This window comes from Neophocaena asiaeorientalis, unplaced genomic scaffold, assembly GCF_003031525.2.
Source record: "Neophocaena asiaeorientalis asiaeorientalis breed wild unplaced genomic scaffold, Neophocaena_asiaeorientalis_V1.1 scaffold313, whole genome shotgun sequence".
Classification (NCBI taxonomy): domain Eukaryota; kingdom Metazoa; phylum Chordata; class Mammalia; order Artiodactyla; family Phocoenidae; genus Neophocaena; species Neophocaena asiaeorientalis.
In genome coordinates this window covers 825,614-850,948 of record NW_020175412.1, presented here as the reverse complement: position 1 = coordinate 850,948, position 25,335 = coordinate 825,614, and the positions used below count along the sequence as shown (strand labels likewise).

At 38.5% G+C, this 25,335-nt stretch overlaps 1 protein-coding gene across 3 annotated transcripts in view; it reads right to left on the bottom strand.

The window, feature by feature from the left end:
- FAM120C (family with sequence similarity 120 member C) overlaps positions 1 to 25,335 on the bottom strand; it is a 132,757-nt gene that overhangs the window by 105,666 nt on the left and 1,756 nt on the right. Inside the window, exon 2 of one of the 3 annotated variants that reach the window (XM_024767195.1) lies at positions 18,307 to 18,417. The exons of the other annotated variants lie outside the window; for them this stretch is intronic. Within the exon in view, the coding sequence (XP_024622963.1) occupies positions 18,367 to 18,417 (51 nt within the window). The 3' untranslated portion in view covers positions 18,307 to 18,366. Of the gene's footprint in view, positions 1 to 18,306; positions 18,418 to 25,335 lie in introns of those variants that run through there. 3 annotated transcript variants of the gene reach the window in all.

The following is a 25,335-nucleotide window of genomic DNA, read 5'->3' as shown; positions in this document are numbered from 1 at the left end:
GCCTTTAAAAAAAAAAGCCTCTCCTACCCTAGAACTTGATTATTCCTGTAAACACAGGCAGCATTATCCATGCGTTCATTCAAATGTCCAGTCTTTTTTGACTCCTTGCATGAAACTATGGCCTGAGGTTCTTTAAAAGAATACTGAAATTAACATGGTTTATATTATTTAAGTTTTTACTTTAAACAATAACAGGAGAACTTTGTTAGAAAGATAATAAAGCTATTATATATTGCTCAGCACCATATGTGCTTTACATACATTATCTATATACCATATGTGCTTTACATACATTATCTCATCATCAGAACAACCATGGACAAGGTAGATATGGATGAAAAAACTTGCAAGTGGAGGGACTTCCCTGGTGGTGCAGTGGTTAAGAATCCGCCTGCCAATGCAGGGGACCCGGGTTCGAGGCCTGGTCCGGGAAGATCCCACATGCCGCAGAGCAACTGAGCCTGCACTCTAGAACCCGCGTGCCACAACTACTGAAGCCTGCATGCCTAAAGCCTGTGCTCCACAACGAGAAGCCACCGCAATTAGAAGCCCACGCACCACAACGAAGAGTAGACCTGCTAGCCGCAACTAGAGAAAGCCCACGCACAGCAACGAAGACCCAAAGCAGCCAATAAATGAATAAATATAAAATAATAATAATAATTTTTTTAAAAAACTTACAAGTGGAAATAGACACAGAAAGGTTAAATGACATATAGCTAGAATCTGAATCTAAGTTCCTCTCTTTAAAAAAAAATCCCTGCTTTCTCTCTTAGGAGCACCTTAGACCGCAGGGCACCCAAATAGGGAGGGTATTTCCAAAAGTTAGAAGTCAGAAACTTCACCCTATTTTAGAAATGGAAAAACTAAGGCTGCGAGAGGTTGGCTTCCCCTAAAGTTGCATACTGAGTAAGTATATACAGGATTCAAACCCAAGCTCCAGAATGCACACTTTCCATTGTACCAAACTTATTCCTAGAGAGCACTATTTTTAATGTAATAGAGGCAGACTGTTAAGTGTCCCTCCTGTGCACGTGTCTATTGTTGTACATAAAGCATACTCAAATGGTCTGCATACTGGTTCTGCCACAGTAAGTTCCTTGACTGCAGAAACTTTATTTATAATCTCTGTATTCCTGGCTCCCACATAAGATCTGGTGCATAGTAATATGAATAATTACTAACAGATACTGAACATGTACCATGTGTTAAGCAAGGTTCCAATTACTTTACATGCATTAACTCATTTAATACTCAAAACAATCTTATGAGGCCATAACTATTATTATTATCCCCATTTTACATTACATCCCTAGGTCACGTAGCTGGAAGGAGCAAAGTTTGGATTTTTGTCTCTAGAGCTTGCAGACCTTGATAGTTTTGTTGAACTCAACTGACCTATTTTTTTCATTTAAGTTTTAAAGGAATGGTAGTTTTCTGGAGTCTGACAGGAGTTTCAACACATTAAGCTTTTTCTAAGCTATGGAGAGAGAGTCTAGTCACAGTAGATAGCCATGTCACACATTAAGTCACAACAGGGGGAGGGACACTGGTAAGCAGATAGCAAAGTAAGGTCTGTATTTATTTGATATCCAGGCAAAGGAAGCAAAAATCCTTACTTTGCACTGCAACATATTTATGTCTAGAGTTACGATTAACTCCAGATAGGTCAGGGTAGGAGTACAGTTTTATGCTGTCCCCTGGTGACAGTTTCTTCCAGCATATACCTCTCATACCAGTCACTGATTGGGCATCCATCTACCTTGTACCAGGCATAGTACTAAGTGTGATATGTTCTCTCTCATCATCACAGCCTGACCACGTGGGCATTATAAGCCTCACTGTTCTGATAAGGAAACTGAGGCTCAGAGAAGTGATGTGGCATGTTTAGGGCTACAGAGCTGGGAAACAGGAACCTAGGTCAGACTGACACCAAAGCCCACGCTCTTTCGGCTACAACACATTACCTTTAGCTGGTCTGAAGCTGATTATGCCACCATCCAAGTGATTTCAACTCCAGAAAGCCAAGGACTAGTGATCTTTAACAAATTGAATGGCTCTTATAACACTAGGAATATAAATCACAACCATGTGGAAAGCATTTTCAAAATATAAAAACCTGTGTCTCACCTCAGATCTGCTGAAACAATTTCGTGAGTGTGATCAAAATGCCTATATTCCAAAATAGCTTCCAGTAGGTTCTGATGCACACTCCCAATTAAGAATCATTGACCTATCCCAATTACTCATTTTTAAAAAAGTTTTAGCTTTATTGAGGTAAAATTGACATATAGAATTATAAGACATTTAAAGTGTACAACAAGGTGATTTGATATACATATGCCCAATTACTCATTTTACGGCTTAAGCAACTAGCCCCCTAGAAATGACAGATGACTTGACATGGTTATCTAGCGAATCTGCAGCAGAACCAAGATTAGAACAAAAATCTCATGATTCCAGATATAAAACTTCTTTCACTACATATTCTGGGGTAAGTAATGGAAAACAATAGAATAAGAATCTCATAAATAATCCCTCACAATTCCCCAACACCCTACTCCTACCAGGCTAGTTTCCTAACTACCCTTCTCCAAGATTACTGTTTCCTTTTCTTTGCTCACTTGGTTTCCCTGCCTAGACTGCCATATTGCCTGTCTTTCCCAACGTTCCAAATACTTTCCATAGGGCTACCACCTCTTACATAAATTCTTTCATTATTTCTCTCCTCTTAACTGTTACAGCACTGGGACAGCTGACACAGTCAAGGAAGTAATTTGACAATACGATCATCTGTAAGTTTTAAGGCCATAGATTCCTTCTGCCTCTCGTGTGTATCTTCCATGGTCCTAACCAGCACTAGAAAGGACACAGAGCTAAAGTTGACAGAATAGCAAAGAAAGGCCTACAGAGGCTGTAAAAAAGGAAAGCAGCCCTGGCAAATGAAAGGGCACCATCATCTCAGTATTTGACTTCAACAACTGATGTACAAAATTCACTGGGAAAAGTCTGCCTGGTTTGCGGCTTACTTAGAGCTCAAGTAGCAAAGTAATACTAGGTATCAACGGAGTACCTACTATATACCAGGCACTGTTCCAAGTACACCTCATGTCCATTAACCTTGCAATAACATCATGATGCATTATTACCTCCTTTTTACAGATGATGGAACAACGAGGCTCAGAGGTTGAAGAACTTGACCAATGTCACACAGCTAAAAAGTGAAGCTAGCCAATAAGTACGTGAAAAGATGTTCAACATCATTAGTTATTAGAGAAATGCCAATCAAAAAACCACAATGAGAAAACCAATTAACACATACTAGGATGGGCTATAATTTTTAAAATGTAAAATAACGAGGGTATGGAGAAACTGGAATCCTCCGTACATTGCTGGTGGAAATGTAAAATTGTGCAGCCACTTTGGAAAACAGTCTAGGAGTTCTTCAAGCGGTTAACATAGGGTTATTATATGATCCAGTAATTCCACTCATAGGTATACACCCAAGAGGACTGAAAACATGTTCACACAAAAACTTATACATGGGGCTTCCCTGGTGGCGCAGTGGTTGAGAGTCTGCCTGCCGATGCAGGGTATGCAGGTTTGTGCCCCGGTCCGGGAAGATCCCACATGCCGCGGAGCACTTAGGCCCGTGAGCCACGGTCACTGAGCCTGCGCGTTCAGAGCCTGTGCTTCACAACGGGAGAGGCCACAACAGTAAGAGGCCCGCGTACCGCAAAAAACAAACAAACAGAAAACTTATACATGAATGTTCATAGCAGGATTATTCGTAACAGTCAAAAGTGGAAAAAACCCAAATGTCCATCAACTAACAAACAGATAAACAAAAGATGGTATATTCATACAAGTGAATGTTATTCAACCATAAAAAGGAACGAAGTACTGATTCATGCTACAACATGAATTAATCTTGAAAAAATTATAAAGTGAAAGCAGCCAAACATACTTTTAAATGAATTGTACAGAACAGGAAAATACATAAAGATGGGAAACAGCCAGGGACTGGGAGGAAGAAAGATTGGAGAATGACTGCTAGCAGGTACTGGGTTTCCTTTTGGGGTGATAAAAATGTTCTGGAATTTGATAGTGGTTATAGTTTCACAACTCTGTGGAATAGACTAAATAACCACTGAATTGTATACTTTAAAATGGCAAATTTTATGGTATCTGAATTATATCTCAATTTTTAAAAACTGGAGTTAGGATTCAAATTCTGCCCACAAAGCCCATGCTCACTAACTCATTTTAAAAACTTTTGATTATGGAAAATTGTAAAATAAAAAGGTAAAGAGAATAGCATAATGAACCTTCATGATACCAGTATCCAGCTTCATATATCAACGTTAAGTCATTCTTGTTTCATCTACTTTATTTTAGCTTTTTTTAATATAAGCTTTTTACTATGATAGAAAAATTACATAACATAAAATATACCACCTTAACCACTTTTCAAAGTTTACACTTCAGTAGTGTTAAGGATACACACTTTGAGACAGTTCACCAGAACGTTTTCATCTTACAAATCTGAAACTTTATACCCATTAAACAATTCCTATTTCCCCCTCCCTCAGCCCCTAGCAACCACAATTCTACTTTCTGAAATCGAAACATGGATTAAAAATCTTCCAGCAAACGAAAGCCCAGGACCAGATGGCTTCACAGGCGAATTCTAAAAAACATTTAGAGAAGAGCTAACACCTATCCTTCTCAAACTCTTCCAAAATACAGCAGAGGGAGGAACACTCCCAAACTCATTCTACGAGGCCACCATCACCGTGCTACCAAAATCAGACAAAGATGTCAAAAAAAAAGAAAACTAAAGGCCAATATCACTGATGAACATAGATGCAAAAATCCTCAACAAAATACTAGCAAACAGAATCCAACAGCACACTGAAATGATCATACACATTGATCAAGTGGGGTTTATCCCAGGAATGCAAGGATTCTTCAATATACGCAAATCAATCAATATGATACACCATATTGACAAATTTAAGGAGAAAACACATATGATCATCCCAATAGATGCAGAAAAAGCTTTTGACAAAATTCAACACATATTTATGATAAAAACCCTCCAGAAAGTAGGCATAGAGGGAACTTAGTTCAACATAATAAAGGCCATATATGACAAACCCACAGCCAACATCATTCTCAATGGTGAAAAACTGAAACCATTTCCTATAAGATCAGGAACAAGACAAGGTTGCCCACTCTCACCACTATATTCAACATAGTTTTGGAATTTTTAGCCACAGTAATCAGAGAAGAAAGAGAAATAAAAGGAATCCAAATCGGAAAAGAAGAAGTAAAACTGTCACTGTTTGCAGTTGACATGATAGTATACATACAGAATCCTAAAGATGCTACCAGAAAACTACGAGAGCTAATCAATGAATTTGGTAAAGTAGCAGGATACAAAATTAATGCACTGAAATCACTTGCATTCCTATACACTAGTGATGAAAAATCTGAAAGTGAAATTAAGGAAACACCCCCATTTACCATTTCAGCAAAAAAAAAAAAAAATTCCTAGGAATAAACCTACCTAAGGACACAAAAGACCTGTATGCAGAAAACTATAAGACACTGATGAAAGAAATTAAAGATAATACAAACAGATGGAGAGATATACCATGTTCTTGGACTGGAAGAATCAACATTGTGAAAATGACTATACCAGCCAAAGCAATCTACAGATTCAATGCAATCCCTATCAAACTACCAATGGCATTTTTCACAGGACTAGAACAAAAAATTTCACAATTTGAATGGAAACAAAAAAGACCCCAAATAACCAAAGCAATCTTAAGAAGGAAAAATGGAGCTGGAGGAATCAGGCTCCCTGACTTCAGACTATACTACAAAGCTACAGTAATCAAGACAGTATGGTACTGGCACAAAAATGGAAATATAGATCAATGGAACAGGATGGAAAGCCCAGAGATAAACCCAGGCACATATGGTCATCTTATCTTTGAGAAAGGAGGCAAGAATGTACAATGGAGAAAAGACAGCCTCTTTAATAAATGGTGCTGGGAAAACTGGACAGCTACATGTAGAAGAATGAAATTAGAACATTCCCTAAAACCATACACAAAAATAAACTCAAAATGGAATAAAGACCTAAATGTAAGGCCAGACACTACAAAACACTTAGAGGAAAACATAGGCAGAACACTCTATGAGATAAATCACAGCAATATCCTCTTTGAGCCACGTCCTAGAGAAATGGAAATTTTTAAAAAAATAAACAAATGGGACCTAATGAAACTTAAAAGCTTTTGCACAGCAAAGGAAACCATAAACAAGACGAAATGAGAACCCTTAGAATGGGAAAAAAATATTTGCAAACGAAGCCACTGACAAAGGATTAACCTTCAAAATTTACAAGCAGCTCATGCAGCTCAATATCAAAAAAAAACCAAACAACCCAATCCAAAAATGGGCAGAAGACCTAAATAGACATTTCTCCAAAGAAGATAAACAGATTGCCAACAAACACATGAAAGGATGTTCAACATCACTAATCATTAGAGACATGCAAGTCAAAACCACAGTGAGGTATCACCTCACAATGGTCAGGATGGCCATCATCAAAAAATCTACAAACAATAAATGCTGGAAAGGGTGTGGTGAAAAGGGAAACCTCCTGCACTGTTGGTGGGAATGTAAATGGATACAACCACTATGGAGAACAGTATGGAGGTTCCTTAAAAAATTAAAAATAGAGCTACCATATGACCCAGCAAGCCCACTACTGGGCATATACCCTGAGAAAACCATAATTCAAAAAGACTCATGTACCCCAATGTTCATTGCAGCAGTATTTACAATAGCCAGGACATGGAAGGAACCTAAGTGTTCATCGACAGATGAATGGATAAAGAAGATGTGGCACATGTATACAGTGGAATACTACTCAGCCATAAAAGGAAACGAAATTGAGTTATTTGTAGTGAGGTGGATGGACCTACAGTCTGTCATACAGAGTGTAAGAAGTCAGAAAAAGAAAAACAAATACCATATGCTAACATATATATATGGAATCTAAAAAAAAATGGTTCTTAAGAACCTAGGGGCAGGAGAGGAATAAAGACACAGACGTACAGAACGGACCTGAGGACATGGGGAGGGGGAAGGGTAATCTGGGAAGAAGTGAGAGAGTGCAATTGACATATGTACACTACCAAATGTAAAATAGATAGCTAGTGGGAAGCAGCTGCATAGCACAGGGAGATCAGCTCCATGCTTTGTGACCACCTGGAGGGGTGGGATAGGGAGGGTGGGAGGGAGACGCAAGAGGGAGGTGATGTGGGGATATATGTATACACATAGCTGATTAACTTTGTTATACAGCAGCAACTAACACAACATTGTAAAGCAAGTACTCTCCAATAAAGATGTTAAAAAAATTTAAGAAAACAACAACCTATGTATCACTGAAGAAATGAAGGAGGAAGTAAAAAAATACATAGAGATAAATGAAAATGAAAGCACAATGATCCAAACCTATGGGATACAGCAAAAGCAGTTCTAAGAAGGAAGTTTACAGCAATACAATCTTACCTCAGGAAACAAGAAAAATCTCAAATAAACAACCTAACCTTACACCTAAATCAGCTAGAGAAAGAAAAACAAACAAAACTCGAAGTTAGTAGAAGGAAAGAAATTATAAAGATCAGAGCAGAAATAAATGAAATAGACACAAAGAAAACAATGGCAAAGTTCAATGAAACTAAAAGATGGTTATTTGAAAAGATAAAGAAAATTGATAAACCTTTAGCCAGACTCATGAAGAAAAAAAGGGAGGGACTTCCCTGGTGGCACTGTGATTAAGACTTCGTGCTCCCAATGCAGGAGGCCCGGGTTCGATCCCTGGCCAGGGAACTAGATCCCACATGCATGTCACAACTAAGAATTTGAATGCCACAACTAAGCAGTCTGCGTGCTGCAACTAAGGAGCTGGCAATCCACTAAGGAGCCCACGTCTCTCAACTAAAGGAGCCCATGTGCTGTAACTAAGGAGCCCAGCTGCCGCAACTAAGACCCCACACAACCAAATAAAAGAAAAAAGGAAAAGAAAGGAAAAGGACTCAGATCAATAAAATTACAAATGAAAAAGGAGAAGTTACAACTGACACGACAGAAATACAAAGGATCATAAGTGACTACTACAAACAACTGTATGCCAATAAAATAGACAACCTGGAAGAAATGGACAAATTCTTAGAAAGGTACAATCTCCCAAGACTAAACCAGGAAGAAATAGAAAATATGAACAGACAAATCACAAGCACTGAAATTGAAACTGTGGTTAAAAAACTCCCAACAAACAAAAGTCCAGGACCTGATGTCTTCACAGGCGAATTCTATCAAACATTTAGAGGAGAGCTAACACCTATCCTTTTGAAACTGCTCCAAAAAACTGCAGAGGAAGGAAAACTCCCAAACTCATCCTGTGAGGCTACCATCACCCTGATACCAAAACCAGACAAAGATACCATAAAGAAAGAAAATTATAGGTCAGTATCACTGATGAACATAGATGCAAAAATCCTCAACAGAATACTAGCAATCCACATCCAACAGTATATGAAAAGGATCATACACCATGATCAAGTGGGATTTATCCCAGGGATGCAAGGATTTTCAAGAAGTTAGACTGTCACGGTTTGTAGATGACATGATACTATACACAGAACATCCTAAAGATGCTACCAAAAAACTACTACAGGTCATCAATGAATTAGGTAAAGTTGCAGGTTACAAAATTAATACACAGAAATCTGTTGCATTCCTGTACACTAACAATGAAAGATCAGAAAGAAAAATTCAAGAAACAACCCCATTTACCATCACATCAAAAAGAATAAAATACCTAGGAGTAAACCTACCTAAGGAAACAAAAGACCTGTACTCCAAAACCTATAAGAAGCTGATGAAGGAAATCGAGGACAAGACAAACAGATGAAAAGATATACCATGTTCTTGGATTGGAAGAATTAATATTGTCAAAATGACTACACTACCAAGGCAATCTTCAGATTCAATGCAATCCCTGTCAAATCTCCAATGGCATTTTTCACAGAACTAGAACAAAAAACATTAAAATCTGTATGGAGACACAAAAGACCCCAAATAGCCAAAGCAATCTTGAGAAAGAAAAATGGAGCTGGAGGAATCAGGCTCCCTGAATTCAGCCTATACTACAAAGCTACAGTCATCAAAACAGTATGGTAGTGGCACAAAAACAGATATATAGATCAATAGAACAGGATAGAAAGCCCAGAAGTAAACCCACGCACCTATGGTCAATTAATCTATGACAAAGGAGGCCAAACTATACAATGGTGGAAAGACAGTCTCTTCAACAAATGGTGCTGGGAAAACTGGACAGCTACACGTAAAAAAATGAACTTAGAACACTCCCTAACACCATACACAAAAATAAACTCAAAATGGATTAAAGACCTAAATGTGAGACTGGACACTATAAAACTCTTGGATGAAAACATAGGCAGAACACTCTGACATAAACCACAGCAATATTTTTTCAATCCGTCTCCAACAATGATGGAAATAAAAACAAAAATAAACAAATGGGACCGAATTAAACTTCAAAGCTTTTGCACAGCAAAGGAAACCATAAACAAAACGAAAAGACAACCCACAGATGGGAAGAAAATATTTGCAAATGATGTGACCAACCAAGGATTAGTCCCCAAAATTTACAAACAGCAGCTTAATATCATCAAAACAAACAACCCAATCCAAAAATGGGCAGAAGACCTAAATAGACATTTCTCCAAAGAAGACATACCGATGGCCAAGAGGCACATGAAAAGATGTTCAACATCGTAATTATTAGAGAAATGCAAATCAAAACTACAATGAGATATCACCAGTCAAAATGGCTATCATCCAAAAATCCACAAACAATAAATGCTGGAGCAGGTGTGCAGAGATGGGAACCCTCCTACACTGTTGGTGGGAATGTAAATTGGTGCAGCCACTATGGATAACAGTATGGACGTTCCTTAAAAAAGTAAAAATAGGGCTTCCCTGGTGGCGCAGTGGTTGAGAGTCCACCTGCCGATGCAGGGGACATGGGTTCATGTCCCAGTCCAGGAAGATCCCACATGCCATGGAGCAGCTAGGTCCGTGAGCCATGGCTGCTGAGCCTGCACGTCCGGAGCCTGTGCTCCACAACGGGAGAGGCCACAACAGTGTGAGGCCCGCGTACCGCAAAAAGAAAAAACAACAAAACTAAAGATAGAGCTACCATATGATCCAGCAATCCCACTCCTGGGCATATATCCGGAGAAAAACGTGGTTTGAAAGGATACATGTACCCCATGTCCATTGCAGCACTGTTTACAATAGCCAAGACATGGAAGCCACCTAACTGTCCATCGACTGAGGAATGGGTAAAGAAGATGTGGTACATATATACAAGGGAATATTACCCAGCCATTAAAATGAAAGAAATAATGCCATTTGCAGCAATATGGACAGACCTAGGGATTGTCATAATGAGTGAAGTAAGCCAGACAGAGAAAGAGAAATATCATATATCGCTTATAAGCAGATTCTAAAAGGAAATGATACAAATGTACTTACTTACAAAACAGAAACAGATTCACAGACTTAGAGAACAAACTTATGGTTACCAGGGGGAAAGGGTAGGGGGAAGGGATAGTTAGGGAATTTGGGATTGACACGTACACACGGCTATATTTAAAATGGAGGGACTTCCCTGGTGGCACAGTGGTCAAGAGTCTGCTTGCCAATGCAGGGGACACGGGTTCTAGCCCTGGTCCAGAAAGATCCGACATGCTGTGGAGCAACTAAGCCTGTGAGCCACATGTGCCACAACTACTGAAGCCTGTGCGCCTAGAGTCCATGCTCTGCAACAAGAGAAGCCACCGCAGTGAGAAGCCTGTGCACCATGATGAAGAGCAGCCCCCGCTCACCGCAACTAGAGAAAGCTCGTGTGCAGCAACAAAGACTGAACGCAGCCAAAAATAAATAAATAAATGTAAACGATATATCCATCTAGAACCTCAGAATGTGAATTTATTTGAAATTAGGGTCTTTGCTGATGCAATTAAGGTAAAGATCTTGAGATAAGATCATTCTGATCTAATGACAAGTGTCCTTATAAAAGAAGACTGGGGACATCCCTGGCAGTCCAGTGGTTAGGACTCTCCACTTCCACTGCAGGGGTCACGGGTTCGATCCATGTTCGGGGAAGTAAGATCCTACACACTGCATGGCCAAAAAAAAAAAAAAGGATAACAAACAAGGAGCTACTGTATAGCACAGGGACCTCTACTCAATATTATGTAACTACCTAAATGGGAAAAGAATTTGAAAAAAAAGTAGATACATGTATAAGTATAATTGAATCACTTTGCTGTACGCCTGAAACTATCACAACATTGTTAATCGACTATACTCCAATATAAAATGAAAAGTTAAAAATATAGATCTTAAGCATATAAAAAGATAATCAAACTCACTTGTGATAAGAAAAATTAAAACAATACAGAAACACGGTATTTTGCCTATAGGATTAGCAATTACTATATTGGTGAGGGAAACACACGCTTGCAAATATTGAAGGCAGGGGTATTAATGGTATAATCTCTAGGGAGAACATTTTGGCGAGATCTTTTAAAGTTCAAGTGCACATAATTTTTGACTTTGCTTCTAGGGATTTATTTTAGATATTTAAAGCACTTGGAACAACAAAGGCAGTGCTGAAATATAAGCAGTGGCATTGCAGTTGTACAAAGTATTCACTGCAGCATTATTTGTTCTAGCTGAAAACTGGAAACAATCTAATTAAAGGACTAATTATATAAATGATAACATATGCATGCAGTGGAATAGGATGGAACTGTGAAAAATAAGGACAAACCTCTGCATACTCATATGAAAAAATCAGCATGATATATTAAATGATAATAGCAAAGTATAGAATATTATGTAAATAGTATACTATCATTTGTGGGTTTTAAAGGTATATTTGTGTGTATATAATATGTATGTATATATACAATGTATTTATATGTATAGTTATATATATTTGCTTTATATGCATAGTCTCTCTGGAAGAATACACAACAAACTGATAATACTGATCATCTCTGAGGAGGAGAAACTGGTGGCTAGGATCAAGAGTGAAAGAGAGTTGGTTTTTTTTGCCATATATCTTTTTGTATATTTTGAATTTTTGTACCATGAATTGCAATATTTATTTAAAAGAGGAATTACTACTGAATAAAAGCAGAACATATTCCAGGTTAAAAAAAATTAAACAATACAGAAGGGTGTACAGTGAGAAGTAATAGCTCTCTTATCCCCATTCCCTGGAGGTAACTGCTATTCCAGGCCTCTCCCCTGAAGAGTCTGATTCGCATGTCTAAGGCTAGGCTGGGAATGTGTTTTTTTAAACCAATTTATTGAGGCTTATTGACATACAAAAAGCTGCACATAATTAATGTATACAACTTGATGAGTTTAGAGGTAAATATCATTACCACAGTCTACACCAGAAACATATCTATTACCTCCAAAAGTTTCCTCCTGCCTCTATTATCATTTCTTGTGATAAGTAAGAACACAAGATCTACTCTCTTAGCAAATTTTTCAGTATACAATACAATATAGGCACTATGCTGTGCAGTAGATCTCTAGGGCTTATTTATCTTGTATATGTATAACCAAAATTTTATACTCTTTGACTAAAACCTCCCCATTTCCCTTTCCCACCAGCTCCTGGCAAGCACTCTTCTACTCTCTGCTTCTACGAGTTTGACAATTTTAGACTCCTCACATAAGAGTATCATGAAGTGTTTGTCCTTTGGAGTCTGGCTCGTTTCACTCAGCATAAAGTTCTCCAGGTTCATCCATGTTGTCCCAAATGGCAGGATTTCCTTGATATTCCATTGTATGAATATACCACATTTTCTTTACCCACTCATCCAACAAGAGATACTTAGGTTGCTTCCAAGAACCCTCGGTGATTGTCATGATGGAAGGCAAGTTTAAGAAACAATGCTCTCTAGTCAGATCACACAGCATGACAATTTATTCCTAGCAAACTACAATCTAGAATGACTGATGGCAATTAAATCCTGACCAAGGCAAGGAAAAAGCCTTCCAGCCACAATGCCCCTCGGAACAGCTGAGCACCCTGGCTCCATTTCCACATCTAGGATGACTGCTACCCTCTGAAGCAGAATGAGTTCCTGGCCCTAACTGGTCCAGTTCAGTTGTTAACCTTGCAATTTTCCAGGAGACCTAAAATTATTTAGGTGAGATTAAACAGCAACATATGCAAACAACAAATCACAAAAGGAGCACATTTGAGCTTTAAAGAAAGTAGGAGTTGAGATCCTGAACAACTACCTATAGCTTTTAATTGCTGGCTTACTGTTCAGTCCAACAAATATGAATTGAGGGACTACTAAATGCCAGGATGCAGACAGCACAGAGTAGGCCACTTAAACGTGAGAAGCTATAAGCACCTCTGTGTACCATGGGAACACAGAAGAAAGGCATCTAACCAGTCAGTGAGGTAATGCTTTCTAGAAGAAGCAACACCTATTTATAAAACTCAAGGGAAAACAGTTCCCTGAGAAAAGTTTAATGTCTCATTTCCAATCACATGTAGTAGTCTACAGCACTGGCTTTCAAACTGTGCTTCCCAAACCAGGATTATGGAGAATTGGACCAAATAACCAGACAGGACAGGTACTCCTATTATTATTATTATTTTTTTTTTTTTTTTTTTTTTTTTTGGTTTTTTGCTCAGCGGCCATGGCTCACGGGCCCAGCCGCTCCGCGGCATGTGGGATCCTCCCGGACAGGGGCACGAACCCGCGTCCCCTGCATCAGCAGGCGGACTCAACCACTGCGCCACCAGGGAAGCCCGGTACTCCTATTTTCTCTTCAATCTGAGCTCATATTCTCCATTTTATCTATTTTATATTTTGGGTCTTTCAGAAAATATTTTATTAAAGAACATTTTCTATTAAAAGCAACTATAAGTATTTATCACTAGAATGTAGCTCCAAGAAGGCCAGGATTTCTTGGTCTGTTTTGTTTACTGCTATACCTCCAGTGCATAGAACATAGGGAATCAATGAACCATTTAGACTTTCAACCAATATTTAATGAGTCAGGCACTGATACATGCCAGGCACTGATCTAGATGTGAAGATACAATAGTGAACAGGAGCCCCAAATTCCTGTCCTCACCGAGCTGACATTCTAGTGATTAATATTTCACGATAGGCATAGGGCCATAAAGAATATCTAGATTGTAAGTCTGTTAGTTGCAGTGACGGTATTATACCCATCTGGGTCTCTAGAATCCTGCCTGACCATAAATAGCTTAATCCAGAGGCAATACCTCTTTCTGACCTCTGCAATACAACTTCCTCCAGGTCATCCCAAATGCCGTTGGGATACTAGCCTTGCTCCCATCTACCATGTTAAATACATCAAACTGGTGTCTGACTCAGGCAGGGCTCTGTGGTCCACTTTCTCCACCTGTTCTCAATTTCCAAAGAAAAGGCAATCAGAGATGACAAGGAAGCATCACTTTATAAGAAAAGTCAAGGGGAGGATGTGTAAGTCTGCTTTAGCAATAGAAATATGGATGGTTTATATTTCAACTGCAAGGCCTATGTGCCTTGAAGTCTAATTACCTTAAAATTACAGACCAAGACTACTGTTGATGCAAATTTGCATCAACACTCTGTGGAGTTCAACAACCATTAAGAAATTAAACTGATAAACCACAAAGCTAGGAATAATGTCAAATTAAAAAGTAAGAATAGGGATTTCCCTGGTGGTCCAGTGGGTAAGAATCCACCTTCCATGGGTAAGAATCCACCTTCCAATGCTGGGAATGTGGGTTCCATCCCTGATCGGGGAACTAAGATCCCACATCACAACTACAGAGCCCATGTGCTCTAATGCCTGCACGCCACATCTAGAGAGAAGCCTGCATACCGCAACAGAGACTGCATGCCGCAACTAAGACCCGATGCAGCCAAAAATAAATAAATAAATATTTTTAAAAAAATAAATAAAACATAAGAATAGCAGCAATCGAAAACCACAGTCAATTCCGGGCAACATTGACAAAGTGGCCTTGCCTCTCAGCTGTAGGAGTTTCAGTTAACTATATACACACGCACGGTAGAGTCTTTGCCATTAAATACTGCAGTCAAGCTAGAGGTGGCAGAATACTGATCCAGTGTTCAGTAAAGGCTATTAAAAGTGTTAAAATTGAGTTAATACTCAATTTTAGTACCCTTAAATTGCTCTCAGGCTGCCAAAAGCCAGCCCATTTCTGTAGGTGAAACTGCTTGTCACATGTAAGAAAGAAGACTTAGATTTATTTAATCTGTTGTGGCTCATTTAGGGGCTGGAGACTCTGAGCATAACTTTTGTAATCAGCAGATACAGCAGGAACTTCAGCATCCAGTGGACCTATGCTCAAATTGAAGTGGTAGGGCAAATCATCGGCAAGTCACTTAACTTCCTCATCTATAAAATGGAGATTTTGCTATATTCCTACCTAATTGTAAGACTTTGAATGAAACTATTTATATAAAATACCTAGCATACAGGTTCTGAAAAAGTCATTCTGAAATAAAACATAGCCTGTTTATCCTGCAGAGATGAAGCCTATGGTACATATTACTCTCTGCAGGTCCTCAGAAATCATTTGAAACAAGAAGATTCCAGAATAGGCACTTGCTCTGCCCAAAGCAAAATCTTCAGTATTGAAAAATCAGAAGGTCTGATGAAAGGTATTCTTAGGAATAAGAGGAGAACAAAAGTCCAAGGTAGCTTTTGGGTTACCTTGGAAAGGAAGACAGGAGTTGCAGAGAGGACAGTGATGTTGAGAAATTTCTAAGAGTCCTTGAACCAGTGGCTGCAGCTAACATAAATGATTGAAAGTGGTTAAGAAAATCAACTGCCAGAAATTTTTTTTCCCTAAAATATGCTGTGGGTGTTAACAATATAAACATGCAAAATACTGGAGTTAACATTTTAAGTTCAAAATTAAAAGCAAAAGGTCAAAATAGAAAAATTTAATCATTACATTTTTGCGTCTGATTTATTCTCCTTTGACTTGGAACAGGAGGTCTGATGCTTTTCTTATGTACCAAGAGGTCAATGTTAGGTCTTATATTTTTGCGTTACAATGTGCACTAAAGAATTTAGCCTTGAATCCTTTTACTGGGAATGATTAATTTTATCCTATTTCATAATGGAAAACAGCTGCTTAGAAATGTAGGAATTTCCAAACATATAGATGTCTTGCACAGTGTTTTTTATATTTAGGGTTACTACTCCTGAGATATTGTAGAATTCTGGTATTTCAGTGACATCATGCTTCACTTTCAGTACCATAGCACAGCAATTCAGTATCTCCACTGTAGCTATTCTTTCACACCATGAACATCAATTGAGAAAGGTTAACTGAACTATTACATTAATTCATTTTCATAGAATATAATGTCAGAAAACCTTTTCTGGAATTCAATAGACAACTCCACAATTGGGGGAATGTAATTCAGGCCATCACATTCATTTCTTGGAAAACAATTTCAGCAAAGTCAGCCAGTCTATCTCCTGCCAAATTAGTTTCCCAAAGGCATAATTTTGCTAGGAATGAGCAAATACAACCACACATTTAGAAGGTATTTCTGAACAACCTTGTTTTTATTCAAAGTGAATTGTAATGTCAACGAAACAGGTCAAATGCCTTTTGGATGCCAAATAAGTAATTTTTTCCAGTATCTTCAATACCATACCTCAACTAAGTCAATTAATCTCCATAATAGGGAAGATTTCCATGACATGAATCTAATAATTCACCAAGCAAAGTATTCAACTATGGTGCAAACCACAATGTTAATTACCAGTTCTTGACATGATTCATTTTGAACATTTTTGCACAAAAAGTGGAATCCTAAGGAGTGATACAATGAACAGCTTTAAGTCTTTGTAAAGTGTTTCTGAAAAAAACTGGTTTCCTAAGTCCAACAGTAACACTATTGCAGAAGCACCATCTGTAGTCATATTCACTAATTTTGACCAATCTATACTAAAAATTTCAAGACTTTTCTCAACATACAAAATCCAGGTTATTTCTAGATGTACTCGTCAGAGGCAAGTCCAAAAGAGTCAGACTGCATCAAAATTCTAGGTGCGGAGGTTCTTAAACTTTAGGGTGTATCAGAATCAGTTGGAGGGCTTATTAAAACAAATTAACAAGCCTCATCTCCAGTAGGTCTGGGGTAAGGCCTGAGAATCTGCATTTATAACAAGTTTCCAGGTGGTACAGTGCTGTTGATTAGAGACCATACTTTGAGAACTACTGGCTAGACACATAGCTAAGCTAAGTGTACCTTTAAATGCACAGTGTTTATATCTGCTGTAACCAGTTGTAATCTAAAACTTTACAATTTAACTTCTTGACACAATGTCATAAAAATGTTCAGCCACCAATCTTTAACATCCTGAGCAACAGTATCTACTACCTTTGCAAATGCTTGTTTATAATGTAAATTCTGCTGTACTCAACACTCTTTTCTTAAACGACTACCTACAAAAGGCTTTCAAGCCCTGGCAATTTTTTCATGTAATATATAATTGCATTTCATGGCAGTATTACTTAATTCTATCTGTATTCAAAAACAACCTATTGAAATTCCAAGCCCTTTTTAAAGTTCTTTTTGTTTCAGCACTCATAATTCTTGTATACTGGCCATATTTCTTACAACGGTTTATTTTTAAATGGTGTCTTAAATTGTAGTCTTTCAACAAACACATTTTATTTAGATATAGAGAAATACTCATCACTTCCACTAGGAAATAGGCTCCCTTTGATTTTCCTTTAAATATATGACCTTCCTGTATAGATAATTTTTCTTTTTTTCACAGACATGGGCACAAGAAATATTTCATATTCTTCAAAACTACTATAAAAAAGTACAAGCACAACAATCAGTGGTGTCTTAGTTATCTATTTCTGTATAACAAATTACCCCCAAAACTTAGTGGCTTAAAAAGCATTTATTTTCTCATAGTATCTGTGAGCGTGGCTTAACGGGGTTCTTTGGCTCAGGGTCTCTCACAGGCTGCAATCAAGGTGTCAGCTGGGGCTGCAGTCATCTCAAGACTTGGCTGGGGAAGGATCCACTTCCAAGCTCACTCATGTGGCTGTTGGCAGGATTCAGTTCCTTGTGGGCTGTTGGACTGAGGGCCTCAGTTCCTCACTGGTTGTTGGTCAGAGGCTTCCCTCAGTTACTTGTCACGTGGGCTTCTCCCGAGGGCAGCCCACAACACGGCAGCTTGCTTCATCAGAGTGATCAAGCAAGAAATGCCAGAGAGAGAGAAAGAGAGAGAGAACAAACAAGATGGAAGTCGCAGTTTCTTATAACCTAATCTTGGAAGTGACATCTCATCACTTTTGCTGTAGTCTGTTCATTAAAAGCAAGTCACTAAGTCCAGCCCACACACAGTGGGTGGGGGTAGATTAAACAAGAGTGTGAATACCAGGAGGCGGGAATCACTTGGAGCCATGTAGAAGATGGTTATCATGAAAGGCAAGTGGCACTTGGTCACTGTGTCAGGGAGACACCATGGATCGGTAGAGACTCCAATAAATGAAGACAATGTGGCTCGGCAAAAGGGGGCAACCAGTGTTGTGAGAGGATCTGATATTTCAAGAGTGGTTGGAAAGTCAGAATTCTTGGTAACGTTTCACAATTTTTAAAATGTTGGCAACAAATTCATATTTGTTAAAAAAGAAATGCATTTGTAAAATGCAAGTTAAATGACAGAAGAAAATGAAAAATCATTCAACTAGATGATGCCTTAATATTCAACCCAAACCCACTATTTGACTTCAGATTCTGATGAACACTATTGATCAATGAAAATCAAAGAAGTTCTTTTAAAAAAATGTGTGGGGCTATGGGCTGTCAGTTTGCCATCCCTGCCATACCTTTGGGATTTTCTTTGTGGTATAGATGAAAGGGCAAAGGTTTTGGTGTCTGAAATGCAAATTGTGGTTCTGCCACTTCCACTATGTCCTTGGGCCTATGACAAGAGCCAGAGAAAAGATACTCCGGGCTATTATTGTTAGTATTTTCTTACTTGTCTCCCCTACTGGACTATGAGCTGCTGGAGGGTTAGAAGACCCACCTGACAGCAACACTCCCTTATCTCACTTTCCTACTTCATTCTTCTGTACAGCACTTACTATACTACGTAAATACTATATATTTTGCCTTTTTATCTTATTTATTGTCTGTCTTTCTCACTAGAATATAAACTTCATGAGGTCAGAAACCTGTCTGTTTTGGTCACTGCTTCATCTTCTCAATATTGAACTGTGCCTAGTGCACAGTAGGAGTCCATTAAACATTTGTTTAATGAATGAATTCCATTGTTCATAGTACTTAGCACAGGGTCTGGCAAGAGTAGGTGTTCAAAAAATGCTGAAAAGCATTCATTGTCCTGATAAGAGAATGGTAGGCAGGTCAAGAAGTACCCTACATGCCATGCCAAGCTTAAGGCATGAGAGTGAAATGTCCATGTCCAATCTACCTGGCACACAAGTTATTTTGGTCAAAGTAACTGTAGCTGGCGTTTATATGGCATTTACTATGTGGTATATAATGTTCTAAGCACTGTACTTATATTAAATCGTTTAATACTCACAGTAAAGTCTGTGATGTAGCTTTTATTACTATCCTCCTCTTCCACATGAGAAAACTGAGGCAGAGAGAGGTTAACTTGCCCACATTTATATAACTAGTAAGTAAAAGAACAAGGATTTAAACCCAGGCAGTCTGGCTCCAAGGTCTGTTCTTAGCCATTATGCTACACAAACTAAATATAAGAAAAGTGTTCTGGAAAATGTTATTAAAATGCAACTATACTGTTTTTAGAGATGTTAAAGATGAAGGATTTTGATCTCAAATATATTTAGGTTCATATCTTGGCTCAACCACATTCCAGCAGTGCAACCTTGGGCCAGTGACTATGCTGAGCCTGTTTTTATTTTAGCTATAAAAAACGTAGATTAATACATATCCTGAAGGGTGGCTGTGATGATTAAATGACATAATGAATCTGACATAATGTGAGGTACCTAGCCCATGTGGTAGCTATTATTACTAACACCAAGGGGGAATTTATTCTATAAATGCATTGCTAAGCAGCTACAAAACTTACTTTTACTTAACAGAGTTTTGCAATTCCATTTGGAACCAAGTTAATTTACATGGAAAGAAACTATAACATTATAAAACACTGGTTCTAAATTCTTCCTTATCTGCCTTTCTCTTTCAACAACCATTATTGTATATAATGTGTCAAGCCCTAGAGCAAAATCTCTGCCCTCTTGGAACTCAATTAAAAGATAATCACCAACAAACTTCCAGTCATAAGATAAGTAAGTTCTGGGGATGTAATACATAGCATAGGGGAAAAAAAGAGAATTATAATGCAATATGAAAATACTATGAGAGAAAAAAATATGAGAGGTAAAAAGAACACTCTGGTAGCACAAGGGAAGGCATCATTTACCTTGGCTGGGAAAGATTTCATAGTGATAACTTTTGAGCAAGAATAAGTATGAATTGGCTACACAATGGTGAGAGTAAAATAAGAAAAGCACTATGTGAGAGGACATGGTATGTCTAGGAAGCCAGAAAAGTTCAGAATGGTTGGGACATTCCAACGGTTGGAATAGGTGTGGGCAAAGGTAAGCACCAAGTAAGGCTGGAGAGAGTTTGGGATCAGACTGTGAATGGCATTGTCTGCCATGCTGACAAGTCTGGGCTTAGTAGGGTAGGCAGAAAGTAGCCAGTGGGTATCTTCAGGCACAGACAAAAGTCAACTTTGGTTTTCAAAGTATCTCTGACAGCAATGTAGAAGATGGACTATGGTCCAGAGAGTGGTAAAGGAACAAGTTGAGGCAATTTTCATGGCTCAGATAAGAAATGATGGCAGCCTAAACTAGAGCAATGGGGGTGGAAGTAGCTGGACTTAGTAAACATTTCTGAGGTAGAGGTGACATGATCTAGTGACCAAGTGGATATGGGAAGTGACAGGAGAGTGAAAAATTGAGAAGAACTCCATGGTTTCTGACATGAAATGGATGTAGTTTTTGGGGAAAAAAATGAATTCCATCCTGGATATTTTTTTGGAATGAGTGACCTATAAGACATCGAGTAGTAGAAAGCTGAAAAGATGTGTCAAAAGCTCATGAGAGAGGTTAGGGGTAGAGAAAGAGCTATAGGAATAATCAGAATACAGTTAATATTTAAAGCCATAATAATGGATAAGATTGCTCAGGAAATGAATGTAGAAGAATATAACTAGGACAGAAGTCTTGAGAGCACCAATGCTTAAGGAAGCAGTAAGAGGAGGAGAAAGAACTAGAGACTTATAAGGAGAATCAGAAGTGAGCTGCATCATGGAATCCAAGAAAGGAAATTCAAGGAAAGGATGGCTCATGTCAATTATCTCATAGAGGACCAATAAAGGGTAAGAATGGAAATGGTTTTGGTGCCTTCAGAATGGTGACATCACATATCAAGTGGCAACAGGCTAGGGAATAGGAACTAATACGGTCTTCTTTTTTCAAGAATAATGGTTAAAAGGGAAGAACAGGGATAAGGATAATGGCTTAAGGAAATTACAAAGTAAAGGGGAAGTTTTTGTTTTTTAAAGGTTATTTGTATACACTTACATACCTATAAGTGAAAGAAACCAGAGAGAGAGAGACTTAAAATGCAGAGAAGAAAGAGACTGCTACTTTTGAATTCCTATAATATCACTATATGACTCACTCACTTGGCACTGAGCTTACACATTTGCCTTGTACTGGCAGTATTGTACATTTAGCAATGCTGGCACAAACTAAGTGCTCAATAAATCTACTTACTATTATTTTTATTCATGCATCTATGCATATTATCTGGCCAGTAAAAGTATACAATCTTACACAAGAATGTACAGAAAGGAAACTGTGTGGTGAAACTGTGGAAAGAGACTGAACAATACAGATCCAGAACAGATTTTTACCCACCATTTACTAGTGTCCAGACCAAAGAAAAATCATTTCACTTCTTTGCACCTGTTATTCAACCGTTAAATGGGAAGAATATCACGCATTCTTGCAAGCTTATGAGGATTAAACAAGCTATTTAAAAAGCACTTTATATACAACTTGGTGCTCAAGAAGAAGACCTAATTACTATTATGATAATTTTTCCTACCACTAGAGCATCTAGAAGAGTCACTAACGTTTCAGGATGTGTCAATGACTGAGGATAAATAAATAATCAGGAGGCACAGCAGCCACTGCTATACTGTATTCTAGAGAACGAAAGCACAAAATGGCATCAGCTGTTGGTCAGCCTTCTCAAACTTTGCTTATTTATTTACCATCAACATGATTTCTAGATCCAAGTACTGAACCTTAATACTTTTCTTTAAATCAACTTACTTCTTTTTTTTTTTTCCTGCAGTACGTGGGCCTCTCACTGTTGTGGCCTCTCCCGTTGCGGAGCACAGGCTCCGGACGCGCAGGCTCAGCGGCCATGTCTCACGGGCCTAGCTGCTCCGCGGCATGTGGGATCTTCCTGGACCGGGGCATGAACCCATGTCCCCTGCATCGGCAGGTGGACTCTCAACCACTGCGCCACCAGAGAAGCCCCAACTTACTTCTTTAATTGGCCTCGTTCTAAAGAGTTATAGCTGTGAAACTGCGGGTTTCATGCGTTATCTTTTTTTCTAATATATATATTTAACCATTAAAACAAAGTATTCATCCCATTAACCACCCCACATCATCTTTCAAACCACATTCTAAAACTGCTTTAGGGTTGCTGTGAGACCCTTAGGAAGAGATCAGGTAGCAATTTGTGGTTTTACTTAATTTTTCTGCTACTGGCAATGATAACTTACAAAGGTTTGCAGAATGTACAAATGAAACAAACCAAATGACAAAATTCATCCCAGTTATATACCCTGAATATTTTCATGGAAAGTCCTAAATTGTCTAAATCTAAAGAGACAGCCCAGCAATTTATCTTTTTATGTAATCCCTCCATCTCTATTTCTCTAACACAAATGAAAATGAGATTGTGAATAAAGGCCCATCCTGTGACCTAGTCTCAAGAACAGAACCAAGGAGAGGAGAAAAACACTAGTGGGTTTTGCTCTGAAGCACTAGCATTTCAATCAAAAGATATGGTAGGCATGCAGATCATTCAAGTGAAAACCTGCTATCTCCAAGATAGTGGAACATTCCTCTGAAAAGGCAAACCACAATGAGTTATTAACCAATACCTTTCAAGTCTGTGTTACAAACCAGGAAGTTCTCCATCACTCCAACAGCAACAACAACAACAGTCACTGACCAGAACCGGGAGAGAAAACTTCACTCGCTGATAACATCTACAGATACTTTACACATGCACTTTTGGAGCCAGTCTTAAATCCACTATTTTAAGAGCCACACTACACACTTTTAAAAAGTCACTCCTACAATGCATTCTTAGATCACTAACCTTTTCATTCAGGGAAAAAAATGTATCCTGCACCTAAAATATACAAGTTATTATGGAGACTATGAAAAGATAAAGAGTTTGTTTATAATCTAGCATGGGGAACAAGACATGTATTTCACAAACGGTGGTACTCATGACTGAAGAGCGCTGCTGGGAAATTTCCCCCCAACATTTTATTAAGAAAAACTTTAAACATATAGCAAAGTTGAAATAATTTTACAGTGAACATTAGAAAAGTCACGACTGAGATTCTACCATTTTTACTACATTTGCTTTATCACCTATCAACCCATCTTATTTTTTTACAAACTGCTGGGATTTTAAAAATAAAACTATGTGTAATGAAGAATCTTAGTAGGCCATATTAGGGTTGCTTCTCAAAAATTTTCACTGATGAGGTGTATGAACAAAAAAGCTGGAAAAACTCAAACCCATACTCAGTGTTCAATTCCTGCCAACCTCCAATCAAAATCTATTCAGAGCTCACAGTAGGCCATTTTACATCTCCACATCCTTGCCCACTCTGAACCATCCTTCCCAGCCCTCCTCAAGGCTCAGTACCAATCTGTGAAACCTCCCCCAACTTTCACGCCCTCACCCAGAATTAACCAATGCCGCCTACAGGGACCACATTTTTCATCATTAGCAATTAGCTCACGGTATCTGTAACTCTTGTTTTCAGTCTGACTCTTACTAAACTCTGACCTCCGTGAGGGCAGGGATCCCCTTACTTCACTCTGAATCCTCAGCAACCAGTACAGTACCTAGCCTATAGCAGGCACTCAATAAATAATATAAATGAATAGCCCAGACCTGTCTTTACCCAGGAACCAAGGAAGATTTTAGTCCAGTGTGGGAATGATTTAATCACACCGGCACTTTAGAAAGATTCATCTTAGAGCACCGTTGTTAAGAGCATGAGCTTTGGAGTCAGATTGCCTGGGCATGACTCCCAGAATCCCAGCTCTGCCATTTATTGCCGGGTGACTTTGGGCAAGTTTCTAAACCTCCTGTGCCTCAGTTTCCTCATTTGAAAAACGGCTAATACTGCTTCACAGGTTATCGTGAGGATCAAATGAGATCATTTTTGTTGTTGTTGTTAAAGCACACAGATTAGCAGCTGGCACATAGTAAGCATTCCATCAATGTTAGTCACTGTTGCCGGCAACCAAGTTAATAATGACAATGAGGTAAAAAGTCCTTAAAGCTCGAGTGGTAGCAGTGAAAACAAAGTGGAAAGAATGGCCATAAAAGAAGAATCTACTGAAAAATGCTCAGTCAGGAAGGCAAGCAAATGAGTGTCTGACATATTTTTTCTCCTACTTTGTATGTTTGAGATAGCTCGTGATTGAATTTTTTAAAAAAAATATTAAAAACAGCTATAATTACCCAGCCTAGGCACAGATTAGATGCTGGGCACAAGGAGTCTAGCATGACTGGACTCTAGCCACAAGCTCTATGACCACTGTGAGTTTCTTTATGCAGGTCTTTCAGTCTCTCAGCTGAGATTTTTTTCCTCATTACTCCACCCAGCACCATTTCTTTAGTTTCTGATTCCCACAATTCCATATCCTATCTTCTGACTGTGCACACATCCCCAAGAGCCTTGGCTGAGGAATGGGTTTGTGGTTTTGTCCTACCCAACCCTGTCCTTCTTTTCTTTTTCTTCTTCCTGCCCACCTCC